At 41.5% G+C, this 17,948-nt stretch overlaps 1 protein-coding gene and 1 long non-coding RNA gene across 7 annotated transcripts in view; one reads left to right on the top strand and one right to left on the bottom strand.

Annotated features, from left to right (window-relative positions):
- The window catches only part of AGAP1 (ArfGAP with GTPase domain, ankyrin repeat and PH domain 1), a 290,613-nt gene that overhangs the window by 34,478 nt on the left and 238,187 nt on the right, over positions 1-17,948 (bottom strand). For all 6 annotated transcript variants that reach the window (XM_010713235.3, XM_010713236.3, XM_019616860.2 and 3 more), the window contains 3 exons: positions 11,366-11,520; positions 10,232-10,322; positions 4,751-4,973 (listed from right to left, as the gene is read on the bottom strand). In XM_010713235.3, coding sequence (XP_010711537.1) covers positions 4,751-4,973; positions 10,232-10,322; positions 11,366-11,520 — 469 coding nt within the window. The remainder of the gene's footprint in view (positions 1-4,750; positions 4,974-10,231; positions 10,323-11,365; positions 11,521-17,948) is intronic.
- LOC109368439 lies at positions 9,042-10,119 on the top strand. The gene is made up of 2 exons (XR_002116445.2): positions 9,042-9,979; positions 10,067-10,119. It is a non-coding gene; the product is annotated as an uncharacterized LOC109368439 (long non-coding RNA).

Below are 17,948 nucleotides of genomic sequence, written 5' to 3'. Positions count from 1 at the left end.
CCAGCTGGTCCCCTTTTCCTTCTACATTCACATATTCTCCTGTGCTAGGTTTCTCTGCTGCTTTGCCAACTTTTCTTACCCACCAGGAGCTCATGTTAATTCCTCCTTCCTTGCTGTAGCCATGCGAACACCCGCAATCTGAACTTTGGCTCATGCTACTGCTTTACATTATGCTTCTTCCTTGGGGGATCCTTTTGCACCTGTGCTCTCATTATCTTCCAGTTTAATGCTAGATGCAATCCAAGGTGTTGCTTTTGATTCAGAGGCAGTGAATGACCCAGAGATCTGATTATTTTATAAACTGTCTTTCAGACTCTTACGAGATCTGGTGCAAGTTAACATTAGAGAATGCACCTGGCCAATATCCTTGATGAAAGTTGTGGGAGCAAGGGCTTCTGCTACAAAACTTCCAGGCTTTGAGTTCATAAATTCCAATATGAGAGCCTTTCTGACCTTTAAAATACGCTTTCAGGTTTATCTTTTCCTATGATTTTCTCAGAGAAAGAGTTTTAGGTGAATATGAATGCACTAGGAAAGGACAGCAGTACGGGTACGTTTGATGTGGTTCAAGTCTGATTGTTGGTTTGACTTACTTTTGGGTGTACAAAATAAAGTAAGCTGCACTCAAAGATTGGCGTAGGTCAATTTTTATACACACTGGTGCCATTTTCCTGGGTAAGACGCCTCAATTGTGCTGTGGCCTAGAGTCAGCCATTTGGTAGTCCTTCACACTTCCCTCTACTCAACAAGAACACATGGGATTCCACTGCAGTGATTCTGTGCTGACTTCTCACAAGCAGAAAGGACTGCTTTTGAAACCACGCTCGTCAGTATTTTTGGGTTCCCCTTAGTCTGACATACGAATACTCCTTGAGCTTGCCAGGCCAACAGATACAATATTTGTGGAACAGTCAAGAGTCCTTCTCTGCCCTTGAAAGCCTGTTCATTTGTGTTGATGGCTTCATCTCCAATAGGAAGAGACAACGTGAAATAGTGAAACCCTAAATTGCCTGATTCTCTCTACAAATGTCTATTAACAGAGGGTCCATCACTGTGCAGATAAGTTCTGGTGGTTATGTGTGGAGGGGAGCACAAGAGAAGAGCTAAAATACATGCTTATCATAAAGAAACACACGAAGGCTGTGTTTGTTTAAGGTCTTTTACAGATGCTTTGTGTTAAGGTCTTTGAATCAGTTGGGAGAAAGGTTAAGAACGTTCTTGTGTTCCCAATACTTTGTAGGCACTGACTCAAATTCTGAGCAAGCATGTGGAAAACTATGGAGGTTAGATTAATGAATATATGTAGTGCAATTGAAAAGGGGAGTACCGTGAGAGACATTTAATAAGTGGGGCTGCAGAAGGGAACAGAGATACCATCAAGTTCAGGAGAAACTCTGAAGAAAACACAATTACTTCTCTCCCCAGTCTGATGGGGCTTTGGTGGGAAATCATTAAAGCAGGAGCACACTGAGTTACTGCCTCCTCACACAGCAGCTCTCGGACTCTGGCTGACCCAGCGGCTCAGAGGCATGGGTAGCAACAACTCCCCAAGAGCACGTATCAGCTCTCTTACCCATCAGAAGTTGCGTTGCTGAATGCTCCTTTCCTTCCTGATCTCCAAATATCCTCAGGCTCTCCAGATATCTCAGCTCCCCAGACGTATTTCTGCTTGCTTACTTTCACACAAAAGAATGACAGATGGGCTGAGGTTGGAAGGGACCTCTGGGTCCCTCTGGCCCAACCCCTGCTCCAGCAGAGATACCCAGAGCAGGGTGCCCAGCATCACGTCAAGATGGGTCTGATGATCTCCAAGGAGACCATACAGCCTTCGTGTACCTGTGCTCTATCACAGCACACAAGCCTAATGGTCAGATGGAACCTCCTATGCTCCAGTTTGTGCCCAGTGCCTCTGTTCCTGGCACTGGGCACATCTAACAGAAGCCTGGCTCTGTCTTGTCTGCACTCTCCTTCAGGTACTTATAGGCACTGATGGGACTCCCCCGAGCCTCCTCTCCCTCAGCCTGAGCAGCCTCAGCTCTCTCAGCCTCTCCTCACAGCAGAGGACTTCACAAGGTTCTTCCCAGCCAGTGTCTCAGCCTCCTCACATCCCTCTGGGGCATCATTTGGGTGTCACCTGCAGGCTGACTGAGGGTACTCATCATCCACATCATGATGAAATACGTTAAACAAGCCGGCATCCACTGATCTCTGAGGTACTTTCTTGCCTCCTCTCTTTTTTGCTCACCTCACTTAAAATCTATTTTCACTGCTCCAAACAGGAATCCTCATGCAAAACTCAAAGCAAAAGAGAAAGCTGAATGCAGCCTGAGATGCTGGCCTTATTTTCTTGTCCTGTCTTGGGCAGAAGGATTATCGGGCTAATAGAAGACCAAAGCAAAGTACAAAGGGAAGCACACACTTTGAAAAGGCAGAATTTCAGATATTCCTCTGCAGAGTATCATTTATGTCCTGCTCCAAACAGCAAGAAAAAGATGGAGTTAGGAGAGAAAGATTAAAATTGCTCTGTGGGCAAATTTTCACATAATCTTAGCTTTATTTTCTCCATCATCTATCTTTTCCACTACGTAAGTGTGCACTTGAACACATAATTGGAAATATAAAATTAATCTTTACACCTTTTGTCCTTACTATAGTCCAGGAAAGAAAGAAAAATTACATCACTGACAAACTTTAATAGCCAAATATAAACATGTTGTACAGAAACAAAGAATTAAAATAAGCTCTGAGCAAGAAATGGAAGAAGAGTTGATTTTATATAAGTAAGACTCACCTCCAAACATGAAAAACTGAGTTATTTAATTTAACCTTCATCACACATAATTTCAATGTGTCATGATAATGTCTTTAATTTACATATGATTCCTAACATGGTGTTTTTAAAATATATCCAATTAAGTGTATGCCTTTCTTTTTGATGTATATTTTCTGCTCACCTCAACAGTAAGGAGCAAGACATATTTGTCAAGTGCAGCAGTGTAAGGTATTTTTGGATTAAGCAGAAAGCAATACTAATGACAGAAAGGCAATAAGAAGTTCATTTCAACCTAACTGATGAAATGAGTGTGTTTACTGTATAATAGTATACGTGTATATTAGCAGCCATAGAGTTTATGTATGGATGAAGTCTCTGTGTAGGTCTCTTTGAACGCATTTATATGCATAGCCATTCCCCTCAAGTAGCCTGATTAATGTACTTTGCTTCATTCTCGAAGACGAACCAAAGGTGGCACCACAAATTCATTTTTCAGTGCTAACGAAATAATGCAATAAGAAATAGTTGACTTTATTGTAGACAACAGCACAACCCTACTTCTGCACAGCAAGAGGTGACACTGCTAGAAACTCCCAGCTTATAATTTCACTTGATCCAGCACGGGAAAAAGCAAAACCCATCCGCACATAAGCAAAATAGGAATACAATTCCCTCTGACTTCTTTTACATGAAGGAAGCAAACACTGAGAGCTTAACCTCTGTCGTATCATTTGCTGCCTAGGGACTGAACGGGGCTCAGACGCAGGCTGTTGCCCCAGAGCTCACACTCAGACAATTATAACACACTTCTAAAGACAACTGAGAAGATTTGCCCAGATGGGTGAGGTAGTCCAGAAGATCTTCCTCCCTTCCTCTGAAATAGAGTCTGCCAGAAGTCACTCTGCATCTCCCAGGCGATACGTTAGTTAGAACTATTAGAACCTACACTTAAAATCCACTAAAATCAGCAAGTCTTCCTGCCTTTGACAGCGATCAGATAAATTAAGCATAAAAAACCTTCAGACTTCAGTAGGATAATACATCATGGAAGAATTTCACTGTGTTGAGCTAAGACTGGTAGGTAAAATTGTTCTCACAGGAAACACACATTCCCCCATCAACTTACGCCTTCGTATATTTCACATAAAGAAAGTAAGCAAGTCCAGCTGAGCAGGATTTTCACCACAGTTGTGATGAGAACCCAAAGACCTGACAGCCAGATACAAATTGCATGGCAGTGTCCTGGGTGAGCCTGAACTACTGAAGGCAGATTATTAATCATAAACTGATAGTCCAAGAGCCAGAACTTTGCTGCTTAACAAAACAAAGAAACTTATGACAGTATAATTTAGACTGAAGTATAACCAAGTGGGAGGGTTAAATCTCTCACTGTTTTGTCAGTCAGTGAATTGTACAAAAAACTGTAGAGCTGCTGAGAAAACCTACACAGGCATGAATGAGCATGAGGGTCACCTAGTTCTGAAATGCATCTCATTCAATGCATGTTCTTCCTGGACTTGCAGTGAAGACATATACCCAATGACTTTTACCAGGGGACTTGAAGGAAGAATTTAAGTCTAAGTTGTGAATCATAGAATGACCTGGGTTGAGAAGGACCACAATGCTCATCCAGTTCCAACCCCCTCCTATCTGCAGGGTCACCAACCACCAGAGCAGGCTGCCCAGAGCCACATCCAGCCTGGCCTTGAATGCCTCCAGGGATGGGGCATCCACAACCTCCTTGGGCAACCTGTTCCAGTGCATCACCACCCTCTGTGTGAAAAACTTCCTCCTAATATCTAACCTAAATCTCCCCTGTCTCAGTTTAAAACCATTCCCCCTTGTCCTACCACCTCTGATTGAGATGCCAAAATGAGGAATTAAGTGCTCAGGCTTGTAGTTCACAGTTTACAGTCTTTGCCACCTGTAGAATTACCTGCCCACAGCATGCCACAATCATGGAGAAAGAAAGCATACCTTGTGGAATCTGATGAAGGTTTCATATGGCCTTGGCTGCTCTCCTCCCAAACGCTGTTTGCCAGCTCATTCCCAATTGAAGACATCACCTTGATGAGCTCTATAGGCCAGTCATCCAAGTCAAGAGAGCGGACGCGGGAGAGGTGTGTGCCAAGGTTTCGGTGTATACCTGAGCATTCGATACATATCAGGGCTCCCAGATTCAAGCTGGCCCAGTCAGGGTCTGCAGAAAAAAGGACGAAGGCCATCATCAGCGCAATAAAACACCAAACAAAACTTTCTGGTTAATATTTGTGTATAAAGATTTTGCCTCCAAACACAATGGGAACAAAAAATTCAGGTGTCCTTGTTCACAGCACAGTTGGGAAGTCTAGCAGAAGGCTCTATTTTGCCTTCTTAAGGCACTAATGAGAAACCCTAAGGGGGGGGATCACAAGAGATGCAGCCCAGCTTCAGTCAAAAGGAAAAGGTGAATAAGAAAGAAAAGAAGAAACAAAGAAAATATAAACTGAGGAGCAGGCAGCTTATGAAGAAGTAGTAGAAAAAGTCCCTCCTTGGGAATCTAGAGTCACTCGTAGCCAATTACAAGAGAAAAGAAAAAAAAAAAGAGTAGACAAAATGTCTCTGTTGCTAACTATATCAACTCCCTTAATAACCATCTATATCATCACCTACATATGGCTTTTACATCTAACACACTATGGGGTATGTTTTCATCTCTAAGATCAGGGAGATAAGTACTAAGATGAAAATGTGATGCTTTGAACAGTCCCAGTTTTAGTGTACTAGCCAGAAGGATTCCACAGACAAAAAAAAAAAAATAACCCTGCAAATGATAAGGCTGTGACAAACCTGACAAAAGCCGGGAAATTCAAAGTCATTTCCCAAGATGGTTCACTTTTTGTCACTGTCCTGTGTTATTTAAATCTAGGTTTGTATGAATATCCCTCTTCAACAAACATTCACTTCAACAAATGCAATGAAAGACTTTATGGGAGGAATTTTTGGTGGCTTTTTTCCCACCTGCTGTCAGATCTTTTCTTCTCTCTTTACCCTGGGCCTCCCAAAGAATGAGGAGACTATCACAAATGACAAGCAGGAAAATCACCATTAATTGAGAGGGTAGGCACAATTTTTATTCAAATCTAAACAAAATTCTGAGCAGATAGGAAATACATTTCCAACATCCCCTTCTATTCGTGCAAATGTTGTCAAAGGACTTTGGTGATATTTCCAGTTTGTGTCACTCAAAATTAAAAAATTATTTTTGGCAACCAAAATATGCGCAAGGAATACATTTCTTAGTTTTCTGCCATGTTACAATTGGACAAAAATTACTAAAGGACGCTTCAAATGGGTAAGCATAAGATTTCATTGAAAAAGCAGACATTCTTCCATCGTTCTTCAGAAATTGAAATGAAAAAAAAACACTATAGAAATTAGAAGGGAAAAAAAACAAAGAACACCACAAGGAAACCCACCATCTTATTTCACTTAAGCAGAAAAACAGATCTTTTGTTTAAAAAGTTTCTGTCTAAGGTAAGTCTTACCCCAGGAAGAGACAGCAGGCATTTCAGATCTCTAGAAATATAGAAGACAAAACACCTGCCATGCTTTACAAGTCTTTGGGAAGACAAGCATTAAACATTCCTTTCTTGCATATTTGTCCAGGTCACCTCCATGAGTTACTTGCAGTGTCTTGCAGACAGAAGGGGAACTCGAGCAGTATGTGTGAAATACACTAACGTGCTAATTTGTGTGTAAAAGCTTAAATGGGGCAGATATTTGTTTTAAATTAATAAACAGACTTGGAATGAAATCTCTGCCCCTGACCTGCAAAGGCCAGGGTTATCTTCACAGACACAAAAGGTGTCAGGAGCTGAAAGAAGCACTAACTTGGAACGAAGCAAGAGGAAAATTATTGATTAATATTTTTACAATTATTCCACCCACTGCCTCATTGTGTTAACATCCACTGTTTGGTCTCCATCAACATTCAGCAAGTGTTGGTACTCAATGGGTGCTATCTTTTCTGCATGGAGGAATTCAACTGCACTTCTTTGCTTCATATGCCTTTCATGTCCGATGCCATTCTGTCAGCCTGCCCCTCAGCTGCCGTCTGTCACACAGCAACAAACCATATTGGGATATGGTGGGAAGGTTCAGCTTGTACTGCTGTATCACCAGTGTCTGCCTCTAATGTCATAGGCCAATACCGTAAAACAGGAGGCATTACTTTTGGAGCAGCCTTTGTAGATGACCAGGGATGGCTCCTTGTGAAATTCAATGCTCCTGTCTGCATCTTCCTCTTGTTCTATGTAGTCAAGCAAGTTTAAAATCTCATGCTTGAACATTTTAAGCTGTAACTGGTAAAATATGGGCATTTTTACATTGTTGAATACTCCCAGATTAAATGCTTAGTTTTCTCCTTTAAAAACTTCCTCCCATTTTGACTTTAACCTCAATCAAATGGAATCACTTGAAGGCCGAAGCTTTGAAGACAACTATTTTGGGAGAATAACCTTCTCCATCTCTTTCATCACTGCGGACATGAGGAGGCTGGTGGAAGAGTTACCCATGCTAAGCTCATCTGGATTCAGCAGGGGCATCTCTGAAGAGAGGAGTAGAAGAGTAGGGAAAGGACGAGCAGCAGTTGGTTGGGAAAGGAGGAGCAGCATCTTGCAGAGCTGGAGCAAAGAGAGAGAAAAAGGCCTAGCTTTTCAATCCTTTGAGAATTTTATTATACATATAGAAAAAATGAATCTTGTGATGGGTCTGACAGGCTGCTGAAATTAGCACTTCAGTGTTTGGCTCTCAAATCCAAAAAATACCACAGTAAGCTACCAGATAAACTGTTGGGCTGGAAAACCCATGATGTGACTCTTGTTTTTAGAGGAAAGCAAGAGAATTGATATTCCAAACTCCCCAGGCATCTCAGAGGAGTGAGCCAAGTTTATCCTCTGGTGTCGTTACAACTGGAAGAGGCAGAAATGGAGCTGTGGGCAGAAATTCAGCCCCGGTATAGGAAAGTTAGGACAGGAGTTTGACAAAGCTCAGCTCAGAACAGCTAAAGGGCCAGCAGGCCTGCAGCACGACAGTACAACAAAGCAGAAATTCCCCAGTGAAACAAAGTGCTGTAATGAAGTGCTAAAAAGCCAAACAGCTCTAGAAAGAGGAAGAATGAGACTTCTGAAGTGGAAGATTGATGGCTCTTGAATAGAACCGAGGGACAGCAACATCTCGTATTCCTTTGCTGTCAAACATCTGGCTTTGTGAGGATGCAAATTACATCGGCTTTCCACAACAGTGCTGGCGTTTGTGATGCAAAGCGCTCTGGGGTAAGGCAGAAAGGGAGTGAGGGGAAAAAAGCAAAGGCTGGCAACAAGAGGAGTGGGCTGAGGCTCACACCGAGCACAGCTTTACGTTCTAATGCACATCACTTCGGAACAAGCCCAGATTTTTCAAGGGAAATACAGAGGTCTTAAAAGCAGGGAGGCCAAAAGGCAAGGAGGACTGAAGAAGGTTTGAATCTTCTCCAAGAATATGAACCACGAATTGAGTTTCCAGCTGAGGTTCCAAAATCCCCCTCCAGCCCCCAAACCATACAACCAAGCCCTGCCAAAAAGGGCAGGCCCATCCTGCCCTCTGTCTGCAGTGTGTTCCTGGCACATCCCTTCTGCTGGCCAGCTTGACCCAAGGAGCAATCTGGATGAGCAACAACTAGGCTGACAGGAAAAGGAGAAAAAAAAAATTGGAAGGACACGTGTGTTTGCAGTAAATGAATCACACTTTTCTACTCTGTTTGGGTAACCAGTTAGCAGGGTCTAGGAAAATGCTACCCACATCTGTAAAGACTGGAGCAGGAATCAGTCACACTCCCATTGATCTGCTCAGATACTTCAGAGAAGCCAAGCGTACATCTTGGTCACTTGAAGACCTCATCCTTGTCAAACAAAGCACAGCATCTTATACAGCTATTCCTTGTGCTATACCAAAACCTTGGAGTAAATCTGAGTGACTACCAGCTTAATATGAAAGAATGTGAAAAAATACTAGTCTTTTTGGTCTACACATGTTAAAATACCAGCCAAACTAACATTTTTTCCTTGCTTAACACACCTTGGATTACCAGCCAGTGGAACATAAAGTCCCTAATTCATCAGCGTTGGTAAACCTGTGGTATTTCCACCTGTGATCTCCTCCAAGCAGGTCAACAAGCTTGGAGTTCTGACAGAGTCTGAGACTGATACTCAAAGGCTAGTCCAGCCAAAGCTCATACCCCTGCAGGTTGAACTGCTGGGGACAGAGAAACTGCCTTTGTTCGTGAGCCATCAGAATATGAATATCTGACAATTTTCAAAAGAATCAATTAAAATCAATCTATGTGTGAAGAACATTTTGATGGCATGGACTGGAAATGCCTGTTAATGTGCTAACCACCTTCCTTCAGACCTTTTGAAGATGAAGCAGGGGACAATAGGTTTGCTTGCTCTGTGGATGATCAAATCGGCTAAATTGCTAGCTATGCAGACAGGAAATTAATCATGCAAAAGCACTTGCACATCTGTATGAATGTTCATCTTAAATTTAACTGGGAAGTTTAAATGGCTTTAGACAAAGAGTCAAAATCCTAAACAATAAGTCTTAAAAAAAAAAAAGTACTAAAAGAAAAATAAATGAATATTTTTCCATTTTAAGCACATGTAAAATCACAAGAAAAGTTCTGACTTACAGATATCAAAGAAACAAAAATGCAGGAGTTCTCAGTCCTTCTGCTCCTACAACTAATTGCTTTAGAGCAAGAGTACTTCCTTTTTATGGCTTTGTTACAAACCTCTGGAACTAAAGAGCAACAGAATAATGACCTCAGCTGGGGTTAGTGAGGTGAAGAGCAGCTCAAAGTATTCTTGAGAACATTTCTGAACATTAGATATGTGTTAAAAAAAAAAAAAGAGAGGGAAAGAGACACAGAAAGGAAAAAACTCTCAAATCAGTTTTCTGGTATCCACATACAACAAGGAATAACTTTTGTTTCTTCTGATGAGTAATTCTAAAACCACCAACAAACAAAAAACCTCACAAATTAAGCTTTAATTCTCTGAAAATATGACCACAGTACATATGTCTTCTCCACCCAAAGCAGGAAGAAAATGGAAGTAGCTGATGTCAAAGAGCAAACTCCTTTTTCCCTTTCTTCAAAGGAAAGTGAAGACGTTCACATTTAAAGAGGTAAGTACAAGAAGGAAGAAAACAAATTAGACTTATCTGACACAGTGTATATTAAATCTAAATTAATATGAAATCAATCTGATTAAGCGAACTCCACAATGAAGAAGAGAGCTGAAAATAACATATGGAATATAATACCATAAAAGACAATGCCCATAGTGGATGTTCACCTATCTCTTGGCCAAGGAACCAAGGAGGGCAGCTTTCGGAAGCACAACACACCACGCTGCCTCCAGAAGCAGCTGTACTTACTCTGTGCTTCACAGTCCACGCAGTGGGAATTGCCTCTGATGTTCCTTATCGACTGAAGGGCCATGGCCTCATTCTGACTTGTCAGACGCGACTGGCAATGTGAAGAAAGGTGTACGTAACAAATAAGAGAGCAATAAAAACGGTTAGTTAACACCACTGTCAGCAAATGGAAAAAAAAAAAACAGAGCTCAGGCCAAGTCTGAATGAACAAGGATCCTGAAGTCCTTGGCCAATCCTCTTTGCTTGGATCCGGAGGGTCTGTCACCATGTGCTAGTACAGCTCTTCCCAACTAAACCATCTGGGGGGCTTTCTGAGAATAAAATTGACAGCTTTAACAAACTATGGGCTCTCCAAACATGATTTTCAAATGAAAATCAAATACGGCCATGCAAAGATATTCCATCACAACAAAATCTACTACACACCTACTTGCTGTACTTACAGTATTTCAGTTAGTTCTTTTGACATGTTTTGAGACCGTGGACCTACTTTACAGAAGAAAACCTCTTGGAGCACTGTAGCAGGTTGAGTAACTTAAGTATACTTATACTTGAGTATATATAATCAGAAAAGTCCCCTCTACAATCAAAATCTTAACAATTGATTCTTCTTTTCAGAAGAATATTTAATATAACAAAAGCCAATCTTCTCTGTAGGTACTGGATAGTGACTGCTACCAGCCATTCTTTGCCTCACTGTGTAAGTGCTCTGAACACAGGTGTTAGTATACAGATTTCTCTGTTGTGCTCCCTTAATGTAAACATTAGCACACGTAAATCCATGCAAGTCAGACACAAAAACAAATAGGTTATGATTTTTCTCCATCTCAGAAATATATAATGGAATCAAACATTATTATCCCAATTATTATTGGAAACATACATTGGAAACAAACAAAACACCTATGCTGGTAGGATGGGGTAATTGGGGATGGGGTAACAATGAAAGCAGGCATTCATTGTAAAATCTGAGTTTCCCTCTTGCAAAGACATTGCTAAGATGGATAACATGCAGCTCTAACACTACATGTTTTTCTCTAGGAGATGCGGTTTCAAGCTTAGTGTTCTTGATTTTGCTTTCTTTGATGATCAACCACCTATTACTTATTCTCAGTATTACTCCATGTACCATACCTTGTTCTTGCTGCTCTCACAGGACTGTAAACTGGCCAAGATCTGACTCTCTATGGCTTGTACCCAGGCATCTCTTTCTTCGTATGTGGTAGCTTCAAAGTGCCAAGTCTGGCCAGTGAGAGAGACAATGATAAACTCAAAATTTTCTTCTTGTTCTGAAAAAAAAAAAACAAAACAACCATGCAATAGGAGAAAGGTTTAAGTTTAAGGATATCAATAAATAGGCCTAAGCAAGTGCAAGTCTGAATGTTGGAGATTTTAGGCTAAGTACATCCAACCCTGAAGCTGCACAATGCATCAGAAAACAACTCACAGATCCAGCATTTTTCTCTCAAAACATTACATGAATAAAGTACTATTTTGTTTAAATATACAATTCTTGTGTGCATTTGCCTGTTCAGTGTTGAGTCTGTCCACCTCTGTAAGACTAAGTGGCTAACATGCATTATTTAGACTTAAACCTGACATGCTAAGAGCTACACAATGTAAAAAAAAAAACAACCCACAAAGTGTGTCACAAAATAACTAGAAGGATGAATGCATTATAAAGAGTTGACAATACAAAGTTTAAGAGTTTACCCTCTTCCTTCAACCACGTCTGTACATGCAGAGATACAAAATGTTGAAAGCAGATATATGCATTTTCGGTCTACAGCACAGATACATTAGATTATAATACAGGATTAAAATCAGTTCAACCTATTCACATTGGGAGAGATGAGAAAATGATCTAAGAAGCTAGCAGAAAGGGTCAGTGAAAACCCCTCAGGGCCACTACAGAATAAGGACAAGTATTCAGGCCAAAGCACTGCAGTGTATGAAAACACCAACAAACCTAAACTAAATGGACATGCTCTACCTACACATGGGATACCAAAATCAAATTAAAAAAGTCAAGGAAGCTGAGACGGAGATGGTGGAATCAGGAAGGGCAGGCATGAAGCATGAAAGGAAGATTACAATAGAGCACAAAGTTCTGGTAAGCATCAGACATAATGGCTTTAGAAAAAGCATTCACTTGTCTACTGATGACTTATCAGATATTCAGGGCCACGAAACTCCTGCATTACCTTGTCATCCATAAGCATATAAAGATGTGACAAACCTAGAGCTAGCTTTAGATGCAGTATTGCTGCTCAATGGAAGTCATTTTTTTTCAACCTGTGGGATAATTAGTTTTCCTGCCTTCACAGTCTCACGTGCTGCCTGTCCTACTAGTGTAGGATAACACAGTCTTGCAGAACAAAAACCAAAGCACCTCCAGAAAGCCTTGTTGAAGGGAAGAGAGACCTCACAAAGACCAGAGAACACTGGCAGAGGAGGACATGGAAAAGTGAATCTCACATGCAGCGGCTCCCTGCAGAGTCCAATTTAGGAGATGCATCATTCTTAGGCTTTTTAATGGCTTCTAAATGATAAAATCTTTGTACTTCCAAAGTCTTAATAAATAAGAGATTTACAAATGCTGCCACTGAATCCTCCAGCTCAGAGCAATCATCTACACAGAGTGCAACCTCTTCCATACACAGTGCTTCCCTGTGCAGGTATGCGATTTACAGGCAAGCATGAAGAGTAATGCAAAGTTTTCAATAAAGTGCATATCAGGAGGAAGAAATCCAGGAACAGCAAAAGAAACAGAAATGTTAAGGTCAAAGATTTCCATAGTAATTACTCATTGCAGGTGCTACTGAGGTGAGTGCAGCAGTGTGGTGCCCAGGACCCCTCAATGTGCAAAAAGCAAGAACACTGTTGGGATGCATAACAAGAGGACACATTAGCATGGACAGAGCTAATATATCTAATAATCAACAAGCACATACATAATTAATCTCTACAGTAATCCTGTCACAGCTCGGCCCAAAATTTCAGCATCCAAGTATGCAGTGATTTCCCAGATTTACAGTTTCAAGACCTGAAAGAAGTGTATAGATCCAAGATACAGCATGACTGAATTCTCCCATCTAGTAATCCTGATCACATACCTAGGAGTTTGTTATGAGCAACAAATTCTGCAAACCAGCCCAGCCTGTAAGGGAGGTTTGAAATCCTATCCTCAAACAGTAACCCTGCAAGCTTTGCACAAAATGCTGCACCAAGGTCATTCCTCTGCTCATGGAAGACCTACTGCACAGTGCACAATGGAGACAGACATTTGGGACCACCACCAGCCATTTCCTCTGGTTATCTTGCACACAAAGCATCCTTATCCCAAAGGGAAGGCTCCTATTTAATCTCCTGACCTTTGCTGCTGTGACCAGATGACACCGTGACAAAAGTTGGAAAACCTTACAGCTGTGGTAACTGGGGATGGTCAAGTCCACACGTCAATGAGTTTGTCCCAGTACCATGGGGATGTGTTAGGGCTGGAAGGACATCTTTACTTCATCAGCAAGTTGGCTGACAACACTGCTGACAACAGAACAAGTTTGCAGGAGTTCCCTGCTCTGTGAAACAAAGCAGCAGAGCCCACATCACATCACCTACAGAGCAAAGAGCAAACCAGATGTGCCATGCAGGTAGTGACCTGTAAATCCGGACCCATCACAAAAGCAAACAGAAAAATCCAGGCAGCGGAGTGGAATTGGTCAGTTTTAGCCTTTAATAAAATTACAATTAGTGCTATTTAAATCCCTAGGAGCCCAATCACAACATTTTATTAAACGGTTTTCCATGTTTAACGGTTATTCGTAGAAAGGTCCACTGTAATAGTATTTTAGCACCATCAACCTGTCGAAATCAACCTGCCCAATTACTCCAAACTACATTAATAACACCGGATATTACACTAATTGTGTCCAGTTTCTATGCAGACGAGGTCCTGTGGGGCTAATTTTTCATCCTCAGGGGCAAGCAACTCAGCCATCAAACTGATTTCACCAGGAATCCCTCCTCATTACACAAGTCCAGGCTGTCAAACTTTTTTTAAAAAGGTTAATGGGCCAATCAGTCATCAATTATTTCCTGGAGGCTCAGCAGACAAAGGGTTAAAGTGCTAAGAAACAGCTGCAACTGATTTACATTTGGAAGTTATTATAGGACAAGAGATGTCTCAAATGTTGTGTTGTGGGGCTGCTCCGTAAGCGAGGAGAGAGGTGGCTGAAATGGGAAATGAGCTGAAAGTGTTAAGAATGTGATACGGAACCCAAAGCATCGGTGAGTTTTTCTTTTACTAGAGGATGTGCAACCAGTGAGTGTGAGGAAGACTACACCAGATTGCATAGAGAGGCATGGAAGCCATCCTGAAGTACCTGGTGTTACTCTGTCCTGCACACGCTGTTCTCACTGTTACCTCTCTGTAGGAAGATTACTGTGTTCAACCCAAGTCAACATTTACTGTCCTCTGCCAATGTGTGCTGCTACAGCCCACCTGCTTATGGAACACTGTAACAATTCCTTGGGAGCATTCTGCAGGGGAGACAAACGTGCACTCTGTATATAAGAGAGATCAGCCTTAGAAAACGACACAAAATAATCACAGGATACAATCAGCCTGTAACTTGTTTCAGAGAGCTCGGTTAAGTCTGCTGAAACACAGCAAAGCACACATCCAGCAGCAGCACACATCTTGGCAGACCGGTAAGAGCAGTTCTAAATGCTGGCCATATGTGTTTGCTGTTTCCTCTTCCCATTCCTTTCATTCTCACTATTACAAATTGCACAAGTAGCTGCAGACACCGTGCAACTCTGGTGTGGAGCCATGGGCACAGCCTCATGCCAGCAGAAGGTATGGGTGCCATTCTGCCACGCACCCTGCAGCCAGAAACTGCACCCATCCCAAAGGTTTGCTTTTCAGTGAAACACTACTGCTGCTTTTCTATGGGTATAAAATGAAGACTTGCCAGGATTAGGGCACTTCTCTTAGGCCCATGTGATTATTTTGGCAGTCAGAAACAGAACTGGAGTTCTGACTTCTGAGGCAGTGGCTTACAACCAGCCCCTTTCATGCCAGCTCGTGCATCTGCACAATGTAGTCGTCGACAGTGCTACCTTGGTAAATTAACAGCAAGTCGCTGTGCACATCTGGTGCACGATACCAGAAACAATAAGTGTAGAACCAGAAGACTCAATGGCATATTTCAAACACCCATAAAGCATCTTCTGGAGTTGAGGTTACAGCTTCAAACCTATTCAGTGCTGTCTGAAGAAACACTGAGACTCATTCCATGCCAGCATCCTTCCTTAATAACCCACAGCCTTCTGTTCTTAAAGATGATAATGAAAAATTTCTCTAGCAATCAACATTGGATGTTTACAACATGCAATTTGTTCACAACAAAGGTGTTATTTATGTACTACGTTATGAGAACTATCACTACCTTTTTGCCAGTTGGTGTAAATTATCCCTGTAAGTTGGAAGATAAGTATGTTTATTAGCAGCATCAATTAAAGAAATATTTGTGCCACGTCCCACTGGGCATGACTATGCTAATACTGCTCTCCCCTTTCCAAACCCAGTGTCTAAATCTAATTAGTTTTGAAAATCAACCCTATCAGGACAATATAGCTCTGCTATCAGTTGCCCACAGCTCTTGATAAAGGTTGTGTTCCACTGGAAGAATGTTTCAGTACCAGTGTTTTATACCACTGCCCATCAATGACAAACTGATGATGAAAGGCTTGTTTCTAGCTCAAGGGACAGATGCTCTCCCCCCACCATATGCACTTACTTTATTTGGATGCCAAGACAACATGGTTCAAAGAACACCATGAAGTCATTTTAAAATTCAATTCATACAATATGCACGTCTGTACTTGCAGTAGGTGTTTCCTAGTGTGCTTCAAGCCTGCACTTCAGTTTTTAAACCATACGTGTTTCAAAAATGAAGATCCTTCTTGGCTAAGCTGACCAGATAGAGCTCATCTTTGGTGCTCTAACAGCCTCTCTCTCCATCTGCAGTGCTTAAGCCAACATGAGCTTTCTGCACAGGTGCAGCATTGCTGCAAGAGCTTTCAGGGCCACTTTCAGGGAGGACACTCAGCTTAGCATGGCATAGAGCAAACCGACCTTGTGCAAGCAGAAAGCACGAGCGACCCATCAGACTGAGGCCCATGCAGATTCTCCCCTCTGCTAAGCATCTATGGAACAGTTGCAGCACACGTTTTTGCCTTCTCCATCTTCACTGGAGATTTTCCTACATGGAAACAGGCTAAAGACCTAAATCACAGTGCCAGAATTAAAAAGTAGCAAGAAAAGCTTCTAAAAATTGTCCACGATGGTAATATCTTTGTTCTGTAACAGTGCAGAAGTGCAATTGAGCAAGCACGTGCTAAAAACTAAAGCAGATTTGTTATTCTGGACTGTCATTTCCTATCAACATTTTCTTTTTTGAAGGCATAATTATCTAAACATGTGGCTTTTAATACTTACGCTGCTCATTAACTCTGCATTTGCCAGTCTCACAACTGCAGCTATGGCACTGAGGGGAAGCACGTGGGCCCAGGGATGCAGAACTATGGAGAACATCAGACCCTTCAGTTTTCAGTAGGGGTAAAACTTCCAAAAGAGATACACTTGCCTAACTCCAGAATTTTGCTTTGATGGCATCTCTCAAATCCCTTCGGATCAGGGTTATCAGGAACCTGTTCCCATAAGGTTGTTTATTCAACGTGCCTTCCATAGATGCTTGGATTAGTGCAATGGAAGATTCTTCAGACTAGACAGCCCTTAAACCCCAAGATTTTAGTCTGTGGTACACAAAGGATATCTTTACACACATTTCAAGCTCACACTTTAATAACAGGTGCACATAAACCCCCAAGTTTCTCCAGGAGTAACCCTGTAACAGCAAGCATGTCTGCACACTGATTTAAAGAAAAGATAAAAGCCAGCATACAAATACAAAATGATATGTTAATAAAAAAAAAACAACTACTTATTTTCATATTAAATAGTAAAAGAAAGCAAAGTATTAATGTCCAGTCACCTTCTTCTCTCATTCTGCACTTGGAAGAGACAACAACATGATCGAAACAGACTGCATTTGCAACTGTTGCTTGAAAGGTAATAATTTTCCATTTACGACAAGAAATAAAACAAAATCATAATTAAAAAAGCCTCCTTAACAAGCCGCCGTAAAATCCCACTTTTGTTTCCCACGTACACTTTATTTGGCAGTGAGAGCATGGCATCCAGCAGCAATCCAGCAGTAATTGTGCAAAAAAAGGACGGTGATATAAATCACCAAAGGTTAATGATCAGGATGTGAACAGAGGGACTTGTTTACAGAAATAGCATGCAATTTAAAATTTACAAGAGATTTAATGCCACTGCTTGGCAATCACTAAAACCAACAGCCCAGAAAACAGTGACATTAAGAAAAATATTACAGTTATAATCATTCCAAAATAAGTCAATTAGTGTTAGGGCATGCGCTCGCGATTACTTGACCCATTTGGTTTGCACTTAAGTGAAAAAAAAAAAATCCCCCCCCCAACATCGTATTGAGAGTACTGAGTTGTGACCTATTTTGCATTCCATATTTCTTACACCGTCCCTCTTACATGCTGCTGGAGATGGTGGCAGAGTTTTTTTTCTCCTCTCCTGGCTTCCGACTCATTCTGACCTTTTGACATTTGTAATAAT

The sequence above is a fragment of the Meleagris gallopavo genome, chromosome 7, assembly GCF_000146605.3.
Source record: "Meleagris gallopavo isolate NT-WF06-2002-E0010 breed Aviagen turkey brand Nicholas breeding stock chromosome 7, Turkey_5.1, whole genome shotgun sequence".
Taxonomy (NCBI): Eukaryota; Metazoa; Chordata; class Aves; order Galliformes; family Phasianidae; genus Meleagris; species Meleagris gallopavo.
This window is presented reverse-complemented; position numbering and strand designations above follow the sequence as displayed.